The sequence below is a fragment of the Bombina bombina genome, chromosome 2, assembly GCF_027579735.1.
Source record: "Bombina bombina isolate aBomBom1 chromosome 2, aBomBom1.pri, whole genome shotgun sequence".
Classification (NCBI taxonomy): Eukaryota; Metazoa; Chordata; class Amphibia; order Anura; family Bombinatoridae; genus Bombina; species Bombina bombina.
Window position 1 is genome coordinate 749,105,911 of NC_069500.1, and position 23,792 is coordinate 749,129,702.

At 43.1% G+C, this 23,792-nt stretch overlaps 1 protein-coding gene across 1 annotated transcript in view; it reads left to right on the plus strand.

Annotated features, from left to right (window-relative positions):
• POLRMT (RNA polymerase mitochondrial) overlaps positions 1-23,792 on the plus strand; it is a 367,345-nt gene that overhangs the window by 279,408 nt on the left and 64,145 nt on the right. The window contains exons 16-18 of the mRNA XM_053702843.1: positions 11,138-11,190; positions 11,364-11,462; positions 11,756-11,828. Of these exons, the coding sequence (XP_053558818.1) occupies positions 11,138-11,190; positions 11,364-11,462; positions 11,756-11,828 (225 nt within the window). The remainder of the gene's footprint in view (positions 1-11,137; positions 11,191-11,363; positions 11,463-11,755; positions 11,829-23,792) is intronic.

Consider the following 23,792-nt stretch of genomic DNA (forward strand, 5'->3'; position numbering starts at 1 on the left):
AAGAGACTTACTGAAATTATTACTAAGGAGTGGGACAGACCCGGTGTGCCTTTCTCACCCCCTCCTATATTCAGAAAAATGTTTCCAATAGACGCCACCACACGGGACTTATGGCAAACGGTCCCTAAGGTGGAGGGAGCAGTTTCTACTTTAGCTAAGCGTACCACTATCCCGGTGGAGGATAGCTGTGCTTTTTCAGATCCAATGGATAAAAAGTTAGAGGGTTACCTTAAGAAAATGTTTGTTCAACAAGGTTTTATATTACAACCCCTTGCATGCATTGCGCCTGTCACGGCTGCGGCAGCATTTTGGTTTGAGTCTCTGGAAGACACCCTTGACTCAGCGACATTAGATGAGATTTCACTTAAGCTTAAAACCCTTAAGCTAGCTAATTCATTTATTTCTGATGCCGTAGTACATTTAACTAAACTTACGGCTAAGAATTCCGGATTCGCCATTCAGGCACGCAGAGCGCTGTGGCTAAAATCCTGGTCAGCTGATGTAACTTCTAAATCGAAACTACTTAACATACCTTTCAAGGGGCAGACTTTATTCGGGCCCGGTTTGAAAGAAATTATCGCTGATATTACGGGAGGTAAAGGCCATGCCCTGCCTCAAGACAGAGCCAAACCCAGGGCTAGACAGTCTAATTTTCGTGCCTTTCGTAATTTCAAGGCAGGAGCAGCTTCAACTTCCTCTGCTCCAAAACAGGAAGGAGCTGTTGCTCGCTACAGACAAGGCTGGAAACCTAACCAGGCCTGGAACAAGGGCAAGCAGGCCAGAAAGCCTGCTGCTGCCCCTAAGACAGCATGAAGTGAGGGCCCCCGATCCGGTAACTGATCTAGTGGGGGGCAGACTCTCTCTCTTCGCCCAGGCTTGGGCAAGAGATGTCCAGGATCCCTGGGCGTTGGAGATCATATCTCAGGGATATCTTCTGGACTTCAAAGCTTCTCCTCCACAAGAGAGATTTCACCTTTCAAGGTTGTCAACAAACCAGATAAAGAAAGAGGCGTTTCTACGCTGTGTACAAGACCTTTTACTAATGGGAGTGATCCATCCAGTTCCGCGGTCGGAACACGGACAAGGGTTTTACTCAAACCTGTTTGTGGTTCCCAAAAAAGAGGGAACCTTCAGACCAATATTGGATTTAAAGATCCTAAACAAATTCCTAAGAGTTCCATCATTCAAGATGGAAACTATTCGGACAATCTTACCCATGATCCAAAGAGGTCAGTACATGACCACAGTGGATTTAAAGGATGCTTACCTTCACATACCGATTCACAGAGAACATTACCGGTATCTAAGGTTTGCCTTCCTAGACAAACATTACCAGTTTGTAGCTCTTCCCTTCGGGTTGGCTACGGCTCCAAGAATCTTTACAAAGGTTCTGGGCTCTCTTCTGGCGGTACTAAGACCGCAAGGAATTTCGGTAGCTCCGTACCTAGACGACATTCTGATACAAGCGTCAAGCTTTCAAACTGCCAAGTCTCATACAGAGTTAGTACTGGCATTTCTGAGATCACATGGGTGGAAAGTAAACGAGGAGAAGAGTTCTCTCTTACCACTCACAAGAGTTCCCTTCTTGGGGACTCTTATAGATTCTGTAGAAATGAAAATTTACCTGACAGAGGACAGGTTAACAAAGCTTCTAAATGCTTGCCGTGCCCTTCATTCCATTCAACACCCGTCAGTGGCTCAATGCATGGAGGTAATCGGCTTAATGGTAGCGGCAATGGACATAGTTCCTTTTGCACGCCTGCACCTCAGACCGCTGCAATTGTGCATGCTAAGTCAGTGGAATGGGGATTACTCAGATTTGTCCCCTACGCTGAATCTGGATCAGGAGACCAGAGATTCTCTTCTGTGGTGGCTTTCTCGGCCACATTTGTCCAGGGGGATGCCCTTCAGCAGGCCAGACTGGACAATTGTAACTACAGACGCCAGCCTTCTAGGTTGGGGCGCTGTCTGGAATTCCCTGAAGGCTCAGGGATCATGGACTCAAGAGGAGAGTCTCCTTCCAATAAACATTCTGGAATTGAGAGCAGTTCTCAATGCCCTACTGGCTTGGCCTCAGTTAGCAACTCTGAGGTTTATCAGGTTTCAGTCGGACAACATCACGACTGTGGCTTACATCAACCATCAGGGAGGGACAAGAAGTTCCCTAGCGATGATGGAAGTATCAAAGATAATTCGCTGGGCAGAGTCTCACTCTTGCCACCTGTCAGCGATCCACATCCCAGGAGTGGACAACTGGGAGGCGGATTTCCTAAGTCGCCAGACTTTTCATCCGGGGGAGTGGGAACTTCATCCGGAGGTCTTTGCCCAAATACTTCGACGTTGGGGCAAACCAGATATGGATCTCATGGCGTCTCGCCGGAACGCCAAGCTTCCTCGTTACGGGTCCAGGTCCAGTGACCCGGGAGCGGTCCTGATAGATGCCTTGACAGCACCTTGGACCTTCAGGATGGCTTATGTGTTTCCACCCTTCCCGATGCTTCCTCGTTTGATTGCAAGGATCAAACAGGAGAAAGCATCAGTGATTCTAATAGCGCCTGCGTGGCCACGCAGGACCTGGTATGCAGATCTAGTGGACATGTCATCCTGTCCACCTTGGTCTCTGCCTCTGAGACAGGACCTTCTAATTCAGGGTCCTTTCAAACATCAAAACCTAATTTCTCTGAAGCTGACTGCATGGAAATTGAACGCTTAATTTTATCAAAGCGTGGATTTTCAGAGCCAGTAATTGATACCTTAATACAGGCTAGGAAACCTGTTACCAGGAAAATTTACCATAAGATATGGCGTAAATACTTACACTGGTGCGAATCCAAGGGTTACTCATGGAGTAAGGTTAGGATTCCTAGGATATTGTCTTTTCTACAAGAAGGTTTAGAAAAGGGTTTATCTGCTAGTTCGTTAAAGGGACAGATCTCAGCTCTGTCCATCCTTTTACACAAGCGTCTGTCAGAAGTTCCAGACGTTCAGGCTTTTTGTCAGGCTTTGGCCAGGATTAAGCCTGTGTTTAAATCTGTTGCTCCGCCGTTGAGCTTAAACTTAGTTCTTAACGTTTTACAGGGTGTTCCGTTTGAACCCCTTCACTCCATTGATATCAAGCTGTTATCTTGGAAAGTTCTGTTTTTAATGGCTATTTCCTCGGCTCGTAGAGTCTCTGAATTATCAGCCTTACATTATGATTCTCCGTATCTGATTTTTCATTCAGATAAGGTAGTTCTGCGTACTAAACCTGGGTTCTTACCTAAGGTAGTCACTAACAAGAATATCAATCAAGAGATTGTTGTTCCATCATTGTGTCCTAACCCTTCTTCAAAGAAGGAACGACTTCTGCACAATCTAGATGTAGTCCGTGCCCTGAAATTTTATTTACAGGCAACTAAAGATTTTCGACAAACTTCTTCCCTGTTTGTCGTTTATTCTGGACAGAGGAGAGGTCAAAAAGCATCTGCTACCTCTCTATCCTTTTGGCTTCGTAGCATAATACGTTTAGCCTATGAGACTGCTGGACAGCAACCTCCTGAAAGGATTACAGCTCATTCTACTAGAGCTGTGGCTTCCACTTGGGCCTTTAAGAACGAGGCCTCTGTTGAACAGATTTGCAAGGCTGCAACTTGGTCTTCTCTTCATACTTTTTCCAAATTTTACAAATTTGACACTTTTGCTTCTTCGGAGGCTGTTTTTGGGAGAAAGGTTCTTCAGGCAGTGGTTCCTTCCGTATAGAGATCCTGCCTGTCCCTCCCGTCATCCGTGTACTTAGCTTTGGTATTGGTATCCCATAAGTAATGATGACCCGTGGACTGACTACACTTAACAGGAGAAAACATAATTTATGCTTACCTGATAAATTCCTTTCTCCTGTAGTGTAGTCAGTCCACGGCCCGCCCTGTTTTTTAAGGCAGGTCTAAATTTTTTAATTATACTCCAGTCACCACTGCACCCTATAGTTTCTCCTTTCTCGTTTGGTTCTCGGTCGAATGACTGGGTGTGACGTAGAGGGGAGGAGCTATATAGCAGCTCTGCTTGGGTGATCCTCTTGCACTTCCTGTTGGGGAGGAGTTAATATCCCATAAGTAATGATGACCCGTGGACTGACTACACTACAGGAGAAAGGAATTTATCAGGTAAGCATAAATTATGTTTTTTTCCACAGGTCCATGTGAGGGAGGAGGCCCTCTCAAACTAGGCTCAGATTTTACTCCGGGTTGTACCGGACTTAGTGGATGGAATCAGTAGTGCTTTTACATGGGTGTACACTCCGGTGTGAGAAGTCTGTCGGCGGCTCTACATAGAAATTAATGTCGGCCAGGAAGTTACAGTTTGGGTACGCCCACGATTAGGAAGGCAGGCTTTTTCTGAGACGGCAAGATAGTTGCGCGACTTTCTGGTTTTACTTCTCTGTGAGTTCCGGATCGGATGTATTCATTGCGACTCTGCTTGCGATCTCCTGATTGCCTGTTTGATAAAACCTTTAATCCGGTTACCAGCAGGACAGGTAGGCACCTCAGAAGGTTACATGTAGCTTGTGTTTTGATTCCAATGTGGAACCACCAATCCATTTTTGTTCCTCATGCATTGGAAGAACATTGCATTACAGGAATAGAATTTTTGATTCTGAGCCAACATTAGCTAAGGTGGATGCTGTTCAGGTGTCTCCTGTTCAAAATATGCCGCAGCTTTCTCCTCAAGTGTCCCAAACCTTGTCGTCCACACATGCAGTGCCCTACGTTTCCTCTCACACTCCGGTTGGAGTTACCTTGCAAGACATTGCTATCCACATATCCTCTGCTGTAACTGATGTGCTGTCTGCTTTTCCCATGCTGCAGGGAAAGCGCAAGAGGAAATGTAAAGAATCAGTGAGTAAGGTTTCTGACACAGTTGTGGCTATTCCAAATGTTCCCTCCCAGAAATCTGAGGAAGATACTTCGGTAGCATCTGAGGGTAAAATCTCAGACTCAGTGTAATTCCTTCTTCTGATGCTGAAGTTGTATCCTTCAGGTTTAAGCTAGAACACCTCCGTTTGTTACTTAAGGAGGCTTTGGCCAACTTGGACAACTCTGACACGACTGTCGTAGTCAATCCTAAAAAGTCTAGTAAGCTAAACAAATACTTTGATGTACCTTCCGCGGTGGAGATTTTTCCTGTACCAGACCGGGCTACAGAGATTATTGCTCGGGAATGGGAGAGACCTGGTATCCCTTTTTGTCCATCCCCAATTTTTAAGAAGATGTTTCCAATAGCTGACTCTATGAAGGAGTCTTGGCAGACGGTCCCCAAGGTGGAAGGGACAATTTCCACTTTGGCTAAGAGAACCAATATCCCCATAGAGTTTAGCTGTTCTTTTAAGGATCCTATGGATAAGAAGTTGTAAGGGTTACTTAAAAAGATGTATGTACACCAGGGTTTACAATGGCAACCTGTGGTGTGTATTGCTACCGTCACCAGTGTGGCAGATGCGTTGTCTGATTCTATTCAGACAGATACTACCCTTGAATAGATCCAGGATAGGATCAAGGCTCTTAAGTTAGCCAATTCCTTTATTACGGATGCTTCCCTATAAGTCATTAAGTTGGGAGCAAAGATTTCTAGCTTTGCCGTACTGGCCCGCACAGCTTTATGGTTGAAGTCCTGGTCTGCGGATGTGTCATCTAAGTCTAAGCTTTTGGCGATTCCCTACAAGGGTAAGACCTTGTTTGGGCTAGGCTTGGCTGAAATTATTTCAGATATTATTGGAGGAAAGGGAGATTTCCTCCCTCAGGATAAGAGGAATAAGCAGAAAGGACGTCGGAGTAATTTTCGTTCCTTTCGAAACTTTAAAGGTAAGCCTTCCTCTCCCTCTTCCATGCAGGGACAGTCCAAGCCTTCCTGGAAGTCCAGTCAGTCTTGGAACAAAGGGAAACAATCTAAGAAGCCCGTTAATGACTCAAAGTCAACATGAAGGGTCTGCCCCCGATCCAGGAGCAGATCTTGTGGGTGGCAGAATTTCTTTCTTCGCTCAGGCCTGGGTTCGGGATGTTCCGGATCCCTGGGCGGTGGACATCGTGTCCCAGGGATACAAACTAGAGTTCAAGACCTTTCCTCCCAGGGGCAGGTTTCTGCTCTCAAGATTATCTGTAGACCAGATAAAAAGAGAGCCGTTCTTACACTGTGTCCGGGATCTTTCCGACCTGGTAGTGATAGTTCCTGTTCCAATGCAGGAACAGGGTCTGGGATTCTACTCCAATCTATTTGTGGTTCCCGAAAAAGAGGGAACTTTCAGACCGATTTTAGACCTCAAGAGTCTTAACAAGTTCCTCAGAGTACCGTCCTTCAAGATGGAAACTATTCGTTCCATTCTTCCCTCGGTTCAAGAGGGTCAATTCATGACAACAGTAGATTTAAAGGATGCGTACCTGCATGTTCCCATCCACAGGGACCATCACAAGTTTCTGAGGTTCGCGTTTCTAGACAAACACTTTCAGTTTGTGGCTCTTCCATTCAACCTTGCCACAGCTCCCAGAATATTCTCAAAGGTCCTGGGAGCGCTGTTGGTGCTCCGGTTGCGAGGCATTGCAGTGGCGCCTTATCTGTACAACATTCTCGTTGTTATCTTTTCTGTGCTCTCACGGATGGAAGGTGAATTTGGGAAAGAGTCCATTGATTCCAGCTACAATGGTAGTGTTCTTGGGAACCATAATAGATTCCCTATCAATGAAAATATTTCTGACAGAGGTCGGAAAAACAAAGATCTTCGACTCTTGTCTTGCCCTTCAGTCCTCTACTCGGCCGTCAGTGGCCCATTGTATGGAGGTAATTGGTCTGATGGTAGCTGCCATGGACATTATTCTGCTTGCCCGGTTCCATCTCAGACCTTTGCAGTTATGCATGCTCAAACAATGGAACTTATGCGGATCTGTATCCGCGATTAGAACTGGATCAGGCGAAAAGAGATTCTCTTCCTTGGTGGTTGTCTCAGGAACATCTTTCTCAGGGAACCTGCTTCCGCAGATCTACCTGGGTGATTGTGACTGCGGATGCCAGCCTGCTTGGATGGGGAACAGTCTGGGGCTCGTTAAAGGCTCAGGGTATATGGACTCGAGGGGAGTCAGTTCTCCCCATAAACATCCTAGAGCTGAGGGCTAGCTTCAATGCTCTTCTGGCCTGGCCTCAGCTTCAGCCCGGTTTATCAGGTTCCAAGTGGACAACATAACTTCAGTGGCTTACATCAACCATCAGGGAGGAACGCAGAGTTCCTTGGCCATGACGGAGGTAGCCAAGATTATTCAGTGAGCGGAGACCCACAACTGCTGTCTATCTGCGATCCACATTCCAGGAGTGGACAATTGGGAAGCAGATTTTCTGAGCAGACAGACCTTTCACCAGGGGAGTAGGAACTCCATCCGCAGGTGTTTTCCAACTTGATTCTCAAATGGGGACAGCCAGAGCTGGATCTCATGGCATCTCGACAGAATGCCAAGCTCCCGCGGTACGGATCAAGGGATCCTCAGGCTGTACTGATAAATGCTCTGGTGGTTCCTTGGAATTTCAGTCTAGCATACCTATTTACTCCGTTTGCTCTCCTTCCACGGGTCATTGCTCGAATCAAACATCAGAGGGCGTCATTGATCTTCATTGCACCGGCGTGACCTCGCATGATCTGGTATACAGACCTAGTGGAGATGTCATCTCTTCCACCTTGGAGACTTCCACTGAGGAAGGACTTTCTAGTTCAAGGGCCCTTCCTTCATCCAAATCTCGTTTCTCTGAGGCTGACAGCTTGGAGATTTAACGCTTAATTCTAAGAGCAGGTTTTTGGAGTCGGTCATTGAGACCTTGATTCAGGCTTGTAAGCCTGTGACTAGAAAGATTTACCATAAGATATGGCGCAGATATCTGTTCTGGTGTGAATCTAAGGGGTTCTCGTGGAGTAGAGTCAGGATTCCTAGAATTTTGTCCTTTCTCCAGGAAGGTATGGAGAAGGGTTTGTCTGCGAGTACTTTGACGGGTCAAACATCTGCGTTATCTATATTGTTGCATAAACGTCTGGCGGATGTACCAGATATGCAATCCTTCTGTCAGGCCTTGGTCAGAAGCAGGCCTGTGTTCAAACTTGTTACTCCTCCCAGGAGTCTTAATCTTGTTCTTAAAGGGACAGTCAACACCAGAATTATTGTTGTTTTAAAAGATAGATAATCTCTTAATTGCCCATTCCCCAGTTTTGCATAACCAACACAGTTATAATAATATACTTTTTACCTCTGCGATTACCTTGTATCTAAACCTCTGCAGATTGCCCCCTTATTTCAGTTCTTTTGACAGACTTGCATTTTAGCCAACCAGTGCTGACTCCTAGGTAACTTCACGTTCATGAGCTCAATGTTATCTATATGAAACACATGAAGTGTCAAAATGCATTTAGATTAGAGGCGGCCTTCAAGGTCTAAGAAATTAGCATATGAACCTCCTATGTTTAGTTTTCAACTAAGAATACCAAGAGAACAAAGCAAAATTGGTGATAAAAGTAAATTAGAAAGTTGTTTAAAATTACATGTCCTATTTGAATCATGAAAGTTTTTTTTTTTTTTGGACTTTACTGTCCCTTTACAGTTCTTCGGCAGACTCCGTTTGAGCCTATGCATTCCTTAGATATTAAGATGTTATCTTGGAAAGTTTTGTTTCTTGTTGCAATTTCTTCTGCTCGTAGAGACTCTGAACTCTCGGCGTTGCAGTGTGAAATCCCCTTACCTTATTTTTCATTCAGATAAGGTAGATAAGTTAGGTTTCCTTCCTAAAGTGGTTTCGGATAGGAACATTAATCAGTAAATCGTTGTTCCTTCTTTGTGTCCTAACCCTTCTTCTCATAAAGAGCGTTTACTGCATAACCTAGATGTGGTGCGTGCGTTGACATACTATTTACAGGCGACTAGGGATTTTCATCAGTCTTCTGCTTTGTTTGTTGTTTTTCTCTGGGAAACGCAAGGGTCAGAAAGCTACGGCTACTTCTCTTTCTTTGTGGCTGAAGAGTATAATTCGTTTGGCCTATGAGACTGCTGGAGAGCATCCTCCTGAGAGAATCACGGCTCATTCCACGAGGGCTGTTTCTTCTTCCTGGGCCTTCAAAAATGAAGCTTCTGTGGAACAGATTTGCAAGGCTGCAACTTGGTCCTCTCTACACACTTTTTATAAATTTGATACTTTTGCCTCGGCTGAGGCTTCTTTTGGGAGAAAGATTATTCAAGCAGTGGTGCCTTCTGTTTAGGTTCCCTGTCTTGTCCCTCCCTTATCTGTGTTCTCTAGCTTGGGTATTGATTCCCATTAGTAATTACTGATGATCCGTGGACTCACCATTTCATTAGAAAGAAAACAAAATTTTTGCTTACCTGTTAAATTTCTTTTTTTCTTGACACGGTGAGTCCACGGCCCGTCCTGTATTTTTTAGACAGGTTTTTTTTTCCGTATAAACCGCAGGCACCTCTGCACCTTGTGTTGCTTCCTTTCTCTCCTTTTCCTTCGGTCGAATGACTGGGGGTTGTGGCAAGGGAAGTGATACTTAACATCTTTGCTGTGGTGCTCTTTGCCTCCTCCTGCTGGCCAGGAGTGATAATCCCAATAGTAATTACTGATGATCCGTGGACTCACCGTGTCAAGAAATAAATAAATTTATCAGGTAAGCATAAATTTTATTTTTCTTATGGTTATTACATCTAGAAGATAAGTTTAAGATTTGCATGCACTATCTATTCATAAAACACACGATTACAAACATAATATGATCGTCATACCTAAATTGTTCCTTAAAGTTGTTTCAGACTTTCATTCCTCTCGTGATGATATTTTACTTATAGCTTTCAATAAAGAGAAGTAATATGTGAAGAACAAACATAGTATATTTTGGGTCTAGTAAGATGTATGCTCATCTATCTGAAAATGACATACTATTGTATGTTTGCTGACCAACTTTGTGTGATGAAGGACTCAGGCTACCTCTACTAAGGTATTTGCAAAGTCCTGGGAAGTGGAGTCTTGAATTATGTAAAGCAGCACCATGGAAGAACCTTTCTGTGATGTACCTGATGCTTGTTTTGGGAAGAAAATACTTCTGGTGGTTCCCTTGTCCTTATAAAAAAATTATTTTGCAGTATCCCCCCCTCCATTATTTTCCCATCCAAATGTTGTCACTTTTTTGGTAATTGTTGATTTAAGGTGAATATTGGATAAGTTGAGCCAAGATAACAGAAATTAAATTTGAATTATGGCAATTTCAATATCTTGGCTAATATCCCTAGATAATACCATGCTTTTACCCTAGTCCTGTTTGTCTTGTATCGATCATTAAGAATGGGGGGCCTTCTAAGAGGAATCAAATTTAAACATAATCTTTAGTAGCCAGTTAAAAATGTAAGAAGCCACCTTTCCTGTTTTCTCCCCCTTCTTTTGAGATGCAAGATAACAGATTTTGTCTCTAGACTGATGTGGTACAAACAAAAAAAGGAATCAGATGTAAAATGGCTTCTGGGATTTTTTTTGTGCCCTGATTTAAACCTTTTTACTGCTAGCACCACCAATAATAAGGATTGATAGTGATCTTTCCTCTTTTTATGGGCATAAAACTAACACCTGTTTGAAATCATGATCTATGCAGCTCTTTTTCTCTTGCTGATTTATACTGAAAGTGTTGTCTATTGGACACTGTAACTTTGTGGGTACTATGGGTGAAGATAGTGCTGATCTTGGTTGTTTCACAAAGAGTACATACCAGACTAAATAAGCTGTTTTACCACACAAGACTAAGAGTAAAGGTGGAGTGCCAACCAAGATGTAGCCTGGACCTTGTTCTTGACGGGCAGTACAAACAAAAGAAAAGGGCCACAATGCAGCATTGCAACTAGGCCTGCACTATCTCCTACACACTAGACAAGTCCTGTTCCAACATGGCAGATTAGTAAGAAAGAGGTAAGTCAATTTTCCAAGCACCAGACAATAATTTTAGGATCCATAACAACCTGGTACACACATAAGACTAACTTGCATTTTATATTCTTTATGTATAATTTTATTTTGATTGACTGCGTTGTTTTTTTTTAATAAGTTTATGTATCCAGCTTTCTCTAAAATGTAATCTCTATATATCATGTCTCCACAGTTTCACAGCAACTTGCAAATGGTCAATCTACAGAACAGCCATGATGCTGATGAGTGAGTGTCATACCCATTGTGTCCTCCATTGCATTCGCTCTTCTCAACCAGTTTTCCTCTTGCCGACACTTTCCCTCACTTCCACTTCTTTCCTATTTCCCATCTTCCTTTTTACATTTACATTTTTTTCTTTTACTTCTTACATCTGTTAACTTATTTGCTTCTTCTTTTAGGCGTCCGGACACCATGAAGCAGAAAAATGCCTTCCCCCCAAACTTTATCCACTCCCTGGATTCCACACACATGATGCTCACTGCCCTGCACTGCTACAAGTAAGTATCGCCTCCATTGGTTGCATACATAAACTACATTGTTGAAGTGTAAAAGTGAGATCCTTTGACCTGTATTGTACAATGCCACAGTCTTGATTGTATGCAATACATTTTTCCTGAAGCAGATCTATCTGATCTCTTTTAGACATTTATTGTATATCCTTATGCATCTATTACTACTTGGTACTATTCAGACTTGAACTTTTAAACGTAATTTTCTGTGAAACCTTGAGTATATTTTGTTTAGAAGTATGAGTCACCACAGTAAGTTTGACTAAAGTAATCTCTTTCAGGCATGGCCTTACTTTTGTGTCTGTTCATGACTGTTTTTGGACCCACGCACACACTGTGGATATAATGAACAAGGTAGGAGTGAACCATTCTCACATCCATAATCCTGTAAATAAACTTTTTTCCTTTGCTATGTGCACAACTGTCGGCAATTAAGTTCTTATTTTTCTTAGACAAACATTTGCTTTATTAGATTCATGACCAGGAAGTAATGCATAAGGTTCATATATAAATATATAATATTTTTTACAGTTTGTAGTAGTATTGTCATATTCAGGCATTAATTGTCTATACTGCATTATGTTTTTAGGCAGTAAATAGAAGTCTTTTGGGTGCCCCCCCCCCCTTTTACTAACAACATTAGTTCACATGTAGCCATTCCAGGACCAGAGATATTAGAGAAAGGGGTAATTTGTCCTCTAGATATATTTATGGGAGATCACACAATGCCCAGGATACATATAAAAAAAATCGGTATAAACCGGCATATAACCATTTTAGCAAGTATAAATCTTCATTCACTCACTCATAGTAAAGTATATTTAGTAGGATAGATATTATAGGCGCAGGGCTCTTCTGTCCATAAGCATTCTGTGCTCACACAAAAACATTGACAGTGAAAGTGTTCAAGGAGTTCCAAGTAGGTAGCTTGCTTCACCAAGACTTTCTGGTATAGAGAACATAGCTTTATTGTGGCATGGTCAGGTAAAATCTTTGTTGTATATCCTGAAACCACCTATGTATACCCCTCACTTTCCTGCTTCTGTTATTTACATTTCTTAAATATACGCCTGGCTGTAGGTTAGGGACCCAGGTATGACGAAGCCTTGATGTTGCACCTAGGCTAGTCACCTTTTAGCCAAATACTGTTATATACTCTTCATTTTATGTTTTTAACTTAGCTTAACACATTTCAGTGTGTGGCAGTTATCTGATATCTAGATGTGATCTTTAGCTTTTTAAACTTGCTCTCAGTCTTGTCTAGGTTAAATTGGATGTAAACCCAGCTTTTTATGAGTGCCAGGGGAGCACCTGGAATTGGGATTTTCGTTCTAATGACACGGTGAGTCCACGGATCATCTTAATTACTGTTGGGAATATCACTCCTAACCAGCAGGAGGAGGCAAGGAGCAACACAGCAAAAGCTGTTAAATACCACTCCCCCTACCCACAATCCCCAGTCATTCTCTTTGCTTGTATCAGTTGCAAGGAGGGGTAAAGTTATGTGTCTGATTCTTCAATCAAGAGTTTGTTACTTTTTAAGCAGAGCAAGATTGCTCTGGTTTTCTTTGGGGTTTAGCCGTAGTCCATGTCAGTCTCTTCAGTAGAGCAAGTGGTGGCTTTTAAGCATTTGGGAACTTGTGGGGTATAATCCCCACTGGGCCTCCCAAGTAATTTCATGCTGCCCTTGGTTGAAAGTTTGAGTAAGTTTTCTCAGCCTTTTCTTTTTTTCCACAGGTCCATGTGAGGTAGGAAGCCCCTCTCATACCAAGTGAGCTGTCCTGCTGTCGGACAGATTTTTGAGGTAAGTGCCTATTTCTTTCCCTGTTTTGATATAGGAAAATTTGGCACTTATTTCTGTCTAAATATACAATCAGCCTTCTAGGTTAAGGTTTATTGTATAGCAGTTTTGCAGGCACTGATGATATTTGGAGGCTCAGTTTATTATGTTTTCACTTTGGTGTACATGTTTTTTGTTTGTGTATTAATGGCTACCGGGAGGTTTGTTAGGCCACGCCCCCAATAGGCAGGCTTATCTGAGATAACAAGGATGTTTTTGGCGCCCTTTTAGCTGTTTCTTGTTCCTGGATGTTGCAGCTTTGTTGCATAGCTCCTCAGAGGTGGTTCAGCGTTCTCTCCGGTGCGGCTGTATGGGGGTTCGGATCATTTTCTTAATTTGTTTCCGGCAGCAAGGAGGGTCAGGTAGGCACCTCAGCAGAGCTTGCTGATGTGTGGAGGTTGCCTGTTGTTTTTTTTGTGGTGCTGCTGCTCTGTTTATATTTAAGTTTTTGTCTGAATTTCAGGGACTATAACATTTGTGTCTCTTTTTGCATTCATTTTGTGAAAAAATTGTTGCTGCAAGATTTATTGTGCAGTTTATTTAAAGATTTTATATTTTTAAAAAGAAAAGTCTGTTTAAAATTTAAAGAGACAGTAACTTTTTTTATTTCATTAAAATTATTGATTAAGGTTTTTTTCCTTTGGAATAAGATGGACCAAGAGGCCTGCAAGCTGTTGCTTGTTCTCTATGTTTAAATACTAATGTTGAGCCTCCTATCCCTTTTTGTTCCTGTTGTACTGAGAGAACATTACATTACAAGGATAGACTTTTTGATTCTGAGCCTTCATTGTCTACGGCGGATGTTGTTCAGGAGTCTCCTGTTCAGGCTAATCTGCAGCTTTCTCCTCATACGTGTCCCAATCTTCTGCAGTGCCCTGTGTTTCGTCTCAGGTTGGTTTTTCCTTGCAGGATATGGCTACCCATATATCCTCAGCAGTATCTGAGGCTTTGTCTGCTTTTCCTATGTTGCAGGGGAAGCGCAAGAGGAAGTATAAGGTTTCTGATTCTTTTGCAATTGTGTCTAGTGTTTCTTCTCATAAGTCTGAGGAGGAAGATACTTCAGTAGCATCTGAGGGTGAGATCTCGGATTCTGATAGTGTAAATCCCTCTTCTGAACCGGAGGTTGTTTCCTTTTAGGTTTAAGCTAGAGCATCTCCGTTTGTTACTCAAGGAGGTTTTGGCTACCTTGGATGACTCTGAGGCGTCAGTCATGGTTATTCCTAAGAAATCTAGTAAATGTAATACTTTTTTTTTTATGTCCCTTCCTCAGTGGAAGTTTTTCCTATACCAGATCGTGTTTCAGATATTATTGCACGAGAATGTGAAAAGCCTAAGATTCATTTTTCCCCATTCTCCAATTTTTAGGAAGATGTTTCCTATTGCTGATTCTATTAATGAATCTTGGCAGATGGTTCCTAAAGTGGAGGGAGCAGTTTCCACTCTGACCAAGAGGACCACTATTCCTATTGAGGACAGCTGTTCCTTTAAAGATCCTATAGATAAGAAGTTGGAAGCTTTGCTTAAAAAGATTTACGTTCACCAGGGGTATCAATGGCAACCGGCTACATGTATTGCTACGATTACTAGTGCAGCGGCATATTGGTTTGATGCATTGTCTGATTCGATTCAGCAAGATACTCCTCTTGAAGAAATTCAAGATAGAATCAAGGCTTTGAAGTTGGCTAATTCCTTTATTGCAGATGCTTCTCTACAGGCCATCAAGTTGGGAGCTAAAATTTCTGGTTTTGCCATTTTAGCTTGCAGAGCTTTATGGTTAAGATCCTGGTCTGCGGATGTGTCCTCTAAGTCTGAGCTTTTGTCTATTCCTTACAAGGGTAAGACCTTGTTGGGCCAGGTGTGGCTGAGATTATTTCTGATATTACTGAAGGGAAGGGGCATTCTCTTCCTCAGGATAACATAAATAAACAGAAGGGTCGGCAGAGTAATTTTTGTTCCTTTCGTAAGTTCTCTGGTAAATCTTCCTCTTCTTCCTCCAAGCAGGAACAGTCCAAGCCATCTTGGAAGTCAAGTCAGTCTTGGAATAAGGGGAAGCAGTCCAGGAAGCCTGTTGCTGACTCAAAATTAGCATGGAGGGTCTGCCCCCGATCTGGGAATGGATCTTGTGGGGGGCAGACTATCTTTCTTTGCTCAAGCTTGGGTTCGAGATGTTCAGGATCCCTGGATGGTAGATATCGTGTCCCAGGGTTACAAACTGGAGTTCAAGAATTTTCCTCCCAGAGGCAGGTTTCTTCTCTCCAGATTATCTGTAAACCAGATAAAAGGAGAGGCGTTCTTACGTTGTGTTCTGTTCAGAAACAGGGTCTAGGTTTTTATTCCAATCTCTTCGTCATTACCAAAAATGAGGGAACTTTCAGACCTATTTTAGATCTCAAGAGTGTAAACAAGTTTCTCAGGGTTTCGTCTTTCAAGATGGAAACTATTCGTTCCATTCTTCCTTTGGTTCAGGAAGGTCAGTTCATGACCACAGTAGATCTAAAGGATGCGTATCTGCATATTCTCATTCACAGGGATCATCACAGGCTCCTAAGATTTGCATTTCTAGACAAACATTTTCAGTTTGTAGCTCTTCCTTTTGGTCTGGCAACAGCTCCCAGAATTTTTTCAAAGGTCCTGGGAGCATTGTTGGCGGTGCTTCGATTGAAGGGTGTTGCAGTGGCTCCTTATCTGGACGACATTTTAGTTCAGGCTCCATCATTTCAACTAGCAAACTCCCACACTGAGTTGTTGTTGTTGTCTTTGCTGCACTCCCACGGTTGGAAGGTGAATTTAGGAAAAAGTTCCTTAATTCCGGCTACAAGAGTGGTATTTTTGGGGACCATTATAGATTCTCTAGAGATGAAGATTTTTCTGAGAGAAGCAAGAAAGTCAAAGATTTTCAATACGCGTCTTGCTCTTCAGTCACTTCCTCAGCCGTCAGTGGCTCAGTGCATGGAGGTCATTGGTCTGATGGTTTCAGTCATGGACATCATTCCGTTTGCTTGGTTCCATCTCAGACCTCTGCAGTTATGCTTGCTCAGGCAGTGGAACGGGGATTATGCAGATCTATCTCCAAAGATTTTTCTAGATCAGATGTCCAGAGATTCTCTTCCATGGTGGTTGTCTCAGGATCTTCTCTCTCAGGGAACTTGCTTTCACAGACCTACCTGGGTGATTGTAACCATGGATGCCAGTTTGCTAGGCTGGGGTTCATTAAGGGCTCAGGGTCTATGGACTCAGGAGTAGTCGGTTCTTCCAATAAATGTTTTGGAACTGAGAGCAATTTTCAATGCTCTTCTAGCCTGGCCTCAGCTAGCTTCAACCCAGTTTACCAGGTTTCAGTCGGACAACATAACATCAGTGACTTACATCAATCATCAGGGAGGAACTGGGAGTTCTTTGGCCATGACAGAGGTAGCCAAGTTTATTCAGTGGGCAGAGATTCACAACTGTTGTCTGTCTGCTATCCACATTCCAGGGGTGGACAATTGGGAAGCAGATTTTCTGAGCAGACAGACTTATCATCCAGGGGAGTGGAAATTTCATCCAGAGGTATTTTCCAGCTTGATTCTCAGTTGGGGGCAGCCGGAGTTGGATCTCATGGCACCTCGTCAGAATGCCAAGCTCCCGAGGTATGGGTCGAGGTCAAAGGATATATTTATGAATATCTGTGAGGAGAGGATTGTATACACTCATAAGGCTTTTTTACAGTATGGACTATGTTGGTTCAGGTACATAGATGATTTTGGCATACGGGGGAGCGACATTGATTCCCTGCTGGGATTTCCACCAGACATATTAAATTTTAAATTAACACACAGTGAGGAGTCAGTTGACTTTCTAGATACCACTATACTGAAGGTTGATGGAAAATTAAAAGTGGATTTATACAGGAAAGATAGTGACAGAAATAGCCTGTTAAGATATGAGAGTGCCCATCACCCACCTCCGATTAAAAGTCTACCTAGAAGTCAATTTTTGTGAGTCTGATGACACGGTGGCGGAACTGTGGTTGAAAGAGATGGGAGAGCTTTTTCTGCAGAGAAGTTACCCTGAACAGTTTATACAACAACATATAAGAGAGATTAATGCTATACCTAGACATTCAATTTTGAAGGGGAGATTACAACACAAAGAGTAATGATAAACAAGAGAATAAACGCCTTGTTTCTCTTACATTGGTGTATCCAATCCACGGATTCATCCTTACTTGTCGGATATTCTCAATCCCTACAGGAAGTGGCAAAGAGAGCACACAGCAGAGCTGTCCATATAGCTCCCCTCAGGCTCCGCCCCCCAGTCATTCTCTTTGCCGCTCTAACAAGTAGCATCTCCACGGGAGTGTAAAGGGAATGTGGTGTGTGTTTGTAGTTTTTTATTTCTTCAATCAAAAGTTTGTTATTTTAAAATAGTGCCGGTTTGTACTATTTACTCTGAGGCAGAAAATGATGAAGATTCTGCTGAGAGGAAAATGATTTTAGCACCTTGTAACTAAAATCCATTGCTGTTCCCACGCAGGACTGTTGAGTACATGAAAAGCTTCAGTTGGGGTGGAACAGTTTGCAGGCTTAACTACTTTAAGGTATGTTTCAGTCATTTTTTCTAGTCAAGACTTAGTAATGCTAGAAGACTGACAGAATCCCCATGTGGGAAAGGTAAGCCATATTCTGAGACTTAGTATAGAAGGAAGGCTTATTTGTAAGGGCTCAAAACACTGGTGGACACTGTTAAGGGGCAATCGATTATTTTTTAAGATAATCTGACATTATACAAGTTTTATATTGCATTTAAAACACTTTTGGGGTTTTATTCCGCATGGCATATATTTAGACACCTATTTTGGCTTGGGAAGGCCCCACAAACTCCTGAGGGAAGATGGAGGGGGCCTGAATTTCCCGCCTCAGTTGCGCAGTTGATTTTACAAACAGCTTCATGCAGATTCATGTGAAGGGTCCAAAGATTACTTGAGGACTTCAGAGAGGTTTATTTTCGATCAAAACTAATCCCCAAGGAAGGTAGGACACAGCAAAGGCTGTGGCATGGTTAATTTGCTCCGGTTTGGGCAGTAGGGGGTTAATTGACTTGAAATTTACTGTGCAATCATTTCAATGCATTAGGATCATATGGTGAAAATGTCATAAAGATTGGATGATTTTTGGAGGTTTAGTAAAAAAGTATGCGCTTTTTATTATTTAAAGGCACAGTACTGTTTTTTCAAAAATTGTATTTTACTGTATTTGAGTGCTGTCTAAGTCTATTTAACATGTCTGAGCCTACAGATAGACCTTGTTTTATGTGTTTAAAAGCCATGGCGGTCCCCCCCTTTTACATTTGTGTTTAAAGTGTGCTAACATATCAAACATTTTAAAGACCATGCAGTGACACTTAAAAATGTGGCCCAAGATGATTCTTTAATGGAAGGTAATGAGGATAGCCCTCCTTCCTCCCCCCATGTGTCGACACCAGTTACGCCCGCGCAAGCGATGCCTAGTACCTCTAGCGCATTGGCCCCTATTACATTGCAACAATTAGCAACAGTTATGGATAATTCCCTTGCAGCATTTCTATCCAAACTGTCTGTTTTTCCTAAAAAGCGTGATAGCTCAGTTTTAAGAACAGAGGATGAGCAATCAGAAGTTTTGGATAATTTATCTGTTGTACCCTCACAACCCTCTGACGTGGAGGTGAGGGATGTACTGTCTGAGGGAGAAATTTGTGACGCAGGTAAAATTTCTCAGCGGGCAGAATCAGATTTCTTAGCGTTTAAATTTAAGCTGGAACACCTCCGCGTACTGCTTAAGGAGGTTTTAGCTACGCTGGTTGATTGTGACCCTATGGTGGTCCCAGAAAAATTGTGTAAAATGGACAAGTTTTTAGAAGTCCCTGTATACACTGATGCGTTTCCGATCCCTAAGAGGGTGGCGGATATTATGACTAGGGAGTGGGAGAGACCAGGCGTACCTTTTGTTCCCCCCCCCCCCCCCCCATCTTTAAGAAAATGTTCCCCATAACTGACCCCAGGCGGGACGCGTGGCAGGCGGTCCCTAAGGTAGAGGGAGCAGTTTCAACACTAGCTAAGCGCACAACTATACCAATAGAAGACAGTTGTGTTTTCAAAGATCCTATGGATAACAAATTAGAAGGGTTACTAAAGAAAATATTTGTTCAACAAGGTATCTTTCTTCAACCAATTGCCTGCATTATTCCTGTAACTACTGCAGCGGCTTTTTGGTTGAGGCGCTGGAGGAGTCGCTCCAGAGGGAGACTTCATATGACGAACTCATGGATAGAATTCATGCTCTAAAGCTGGTTAATTCTTTCATTACAGATGCCGCTTTACAATTAACTAAATTAGCGGCGAAAAATTCTGGTTTTGCCATTGTGGCGCGAAGAGCGCTCTGGCCCAAATCATGGTCGGCTGACGTGTCGTCCAAAACAAATTACTTAATATCAGGAAAGGGCCATGCCCTTCCACAAGATAGACCTTTTAAGACTAATTTGAGCTCCTTTCGCAACTTCAGGAGCGGACCTGCTTCAACCTCTGCAACCGCAAAGCAAGAGGGTAACGTTTCCCAGCCCAAAGCAACATAAAAGCCTTTGCAGGGCTGGAACAAGGGTAAACAGGCCAAGAAGCCTGCTGCTGCTACCAAGACAGCATGAAAGGGTAGCCCCCGCTCCAGGACCGGATCTAGTAGGGGGCAGACTTTCTCTCTTGCTCACGCTTGGGCAAGAGATGTTCCAGATCCCTGGGCATTAGAAATTGTTGCTAAAGGGTATCTTCTAGAATTCGAAGAATCTCCCCCAAGGGGAAGGTTCCACATTTCTCGTTTGTCTTCAGACCAGACAAAGAAACAGGCGTTCTTACGCTGTGTAGAAGATCTTCTAAAGATGGGAGTGATACACCCAGTTCCAACTGCAGAGCAAGGACTGGGTTTTTACTCAAACCTGTTAGTAGTTCCCAAAAAGGAAGGAACTTTCAGGCCAATCCTGGATTTAAAAATTCTAAACAAATTCCTCAGAGTTCCATCATTCCAAATGGAAACCATTCGGACAATCTTACCATTGATCCAGGAAGATCAATATATGACTACCGTGGATTTAAAGGATGCGTACCTACATATTCCTATCCAGAAAGATCACCATCAGTCCCTAAGGTTCGCCTTTCTGGACAAGAATTTTTCACAAAGGTGCTAGGGTCCATTCTAGCGGTACTAAGACCGCGGGGCATTGCAGTAGCACCTTATCTGGACGACATATTAATTCTGGCGTCGTCTTTTCAAAGAGCCAAGGCTCATACAGAAATAGTTCTGGCCTTTCTAAGGTCTCACGGGTGGAAGGTGAACATCGAAAAAAGTTCTCTGTCCCCGCTCACAAGGGTTCCCTTCCTGGGAACGCTAATAGACTCGGTAGAGATGAAAATATTTCTGACGGAGGTCAGGAAGCTAAAACTTTTAACTACTTGCCGAGTTCTTCATTCTGTTCCTCTGCCTTCTGTGGCTCAGTGCATGAAGGTAATCGGGTTAATGGTTGCGGCAATGGACGTTGTTCCTTTTGCCAGAATTCATCTCAGACCACTGCAGCTGTGCATGCTCAAACTGTGGAATGGGGATTGTGCAGATTGTCTCCTTAGATACAAATTGACGAGAAAACCAGAGATTATCTTCTCTGGTGGTTGTCTCAGGATCACCTGGCTCAGGGAATGTGCTTCCGCAGACCAGAGTGGATCATTGTCACGACCGAGTCCAGTCTGTTAGGCTGGGGTGCGGTCTGGGACTCCCTGAAAGCTCAGGGCCTATGGTCTCGGGAAGAGTCTCTTCTCCCGATAAACATTTTGGAACTGAGAGCGATATTCAACACGCTCCAGGCATAGCCTCAACTAGCGGAGGCCAGGTTCATCAGGTTTCAGTCGGACAACATCACGACTGTAGCGTACATCAATCATCAGGGAGGAACAAAGAGTTCCCTAGCGATGAAGGAAGTATCCAAGATCATCAAACGGGCGGAGGATCACTCCTGCCACCCATCTGCAATTCACATCCCAGGAATAGACAACTGGGAGGCGGATTTTCTGAGTCGTCAGACCTTTCACCCGGGGGAGTGGGAACTCCTTCCGGAGGTTTTTGCTCAGCTTACCCAGCTATGGGGTATTCCAGAGTTGGATCTGATGGCGTCCCGTCAGAACTCCAAACTTTCTCTTTACTGATCTAGGTCCAGGGACACTGCCATCGAGGCAGGATCTTCTAATTCAAGGTCCATTCAAGCATCCAAATCTAGTCCTCTGCAGCTGACTGCTTGGAGATTGAACGCTTAACTCTATCTAAGCGTGGGTTCTCTGGATCAGTTATAGATACTTTGATCCAGACTAGAAAACCTGTCACCAGGAACATTTACCATAAGATATGGCGGAAATATCTTTGTTGGTGTGAATCCAACGGTTACTCGTGGAGTAAGATTAGGATTCCTAGGATTTTGTCATTTCTCCAAGAAGGATTGGAGAAAGGATTGTCAGCTAGTTCCTTAAAAGGACAGATATCTGCTCTATCTATTCTGTTTCAGGCGTCTGGCGGAAGTACCAGACGTTCAAGCGTTTGCATAGGCTTTAGTCAGAATCAAGCCTGTCTATAAACCTGTAGCTCCTCTATGGAGTCTAAATTTAGTTATTTCTGTCCTTCAAGGGGTTCTGTTTGAACCTTTACATTCCATAGATATTAAGTGATTATCTTGGAAAGTTTTGTTTTTGGTAACTATTTTTTCTGCTCGAACAGTTACAGAATTGTCTGCTTTGCAGTGTAATTCACCCTATCTGGTGTTTCATGCAGATAAGGTTGTTTTGCGTACAAAACCTGGTTTCCTTCCGAAAGGGGTTTCTAATAAGAATATTAACCAGGAAATCATTATTCCTTCTCTGTGTCCTAATTCAGTTTCTAAGAAGGAACGGCTGTTACACAATCTTGATGTGGTTCGTGCTTTAAAATTCTATTTAAAAGCAACTAAAGATTTCAGACACACCTCATCCTTATCTGTTGTCTATTCTGGTAAGAGGAGAGGTCAAAAAGCTATCGCTTCCTCTCTTTCCTTTTGGCTGAAAAGCATTATCCGATTGACTTATGAGACTGCTGGACAGCAGCCTACTGAACGAATTACAGCTCTTTCCACCAGAGCTGTGGCTTCCACATGGGCTTTCAAGAATGAGGCTTCTGTTGAACAGATTTGTAAAGCAGCGACTTGGTCTTCACTGCATACTTTTGCCAAAATGTACAAATTTGATACTTTTGCCTCTTCGGAGGCTATTTTTTTGGGAGAAAGGTTTTGCAAGTAGTGGTGCCTTCCATTTAGGTTACCTGACTTGTTCCCTCCCTTCATCCGTGTCCTAAAGCTTTGGTATTGGTTCCAACAAGTAAGGATGAATCCATGGACTGGATACACCAATGTAAGAGAAAACAGAATTTATGCTTACCTGATAAATTTCTTTCTCTTACGGTGTATCCAGTCCTTGGCCCGCCCTGGCAATTAAGTCAGGTTCAAATTTATTTTTTGTAAAACTACAGTCACCACTGCACACTATGGTTCTCCTTTTTCTCCTAACCGTCGGTCGAATGACTGGGGGGGCGGAGCCTGAGGAGAGCTATATGGACAGCTCTGCTGTGTGCTCTCTTTGCCACTTCCTGTAGGGATTGAGAATATCCCACAAGTAAGGATGAATCCGTGGACTGGATACACCGTAAGAGAAAGAAATTTATCAGGTAAGCATAAATTCTGTTTTTTGTGTCCCAATTTAGCCCCTTGAGTAGTACCGTCAGGGGGATCATTAGGAAACATTAGCCTATATTAAAAGATTTGAATCCTAACATTGCAGAGATCCAAGAAGTACCCATGCCAGCCTATAGGCGATGTAAGAGTATTCGGGATGTATTAATTCAAGCAGATATAGGCCCGACTAAAAGGAGTATTCAGACTGATCTCTCTACCCCTAGAGTAGGTTGTGTCCCATGTTTAGGATGCTGTAATTGTAATAATATCATTAAAGGGGACACTTTTGCACATCCATTAAATGGGAGGAAATTCAAGATACCAGGCTTTTTTACCTGCAATTCGGAGTACATTATTTCTCTTGTTAAGTGTGTTCAGTCCACGGGTCATCCATTACTTATGGGATATATTCTCCTTCCCAACAGGGATCACCCAAGCAGAGCTGCTATATAGCTCCTCCCCTCACATGTCATATCCAGTCATTCTCTTGCAACCCTCAACAAAGAAGGAGGTCGCGAGAGGAGCTGGAGTTTTTACTTATCTATTCTTCAATCAAAAGTTTGTTATTTTAAATGGCACCGGAGTGTGCTGTTTTTCTATCTCAGGCAGTATTTGGAAGAAGAAACTGCCTGCGTTTTTTTTCTATGATCTTAGCAGGCGTAACTAAGATCCACTGGCTGTTCTCGACATTCTGAGGAGTGGGGTAACTTCAGAAACTGGGAATGGCATGC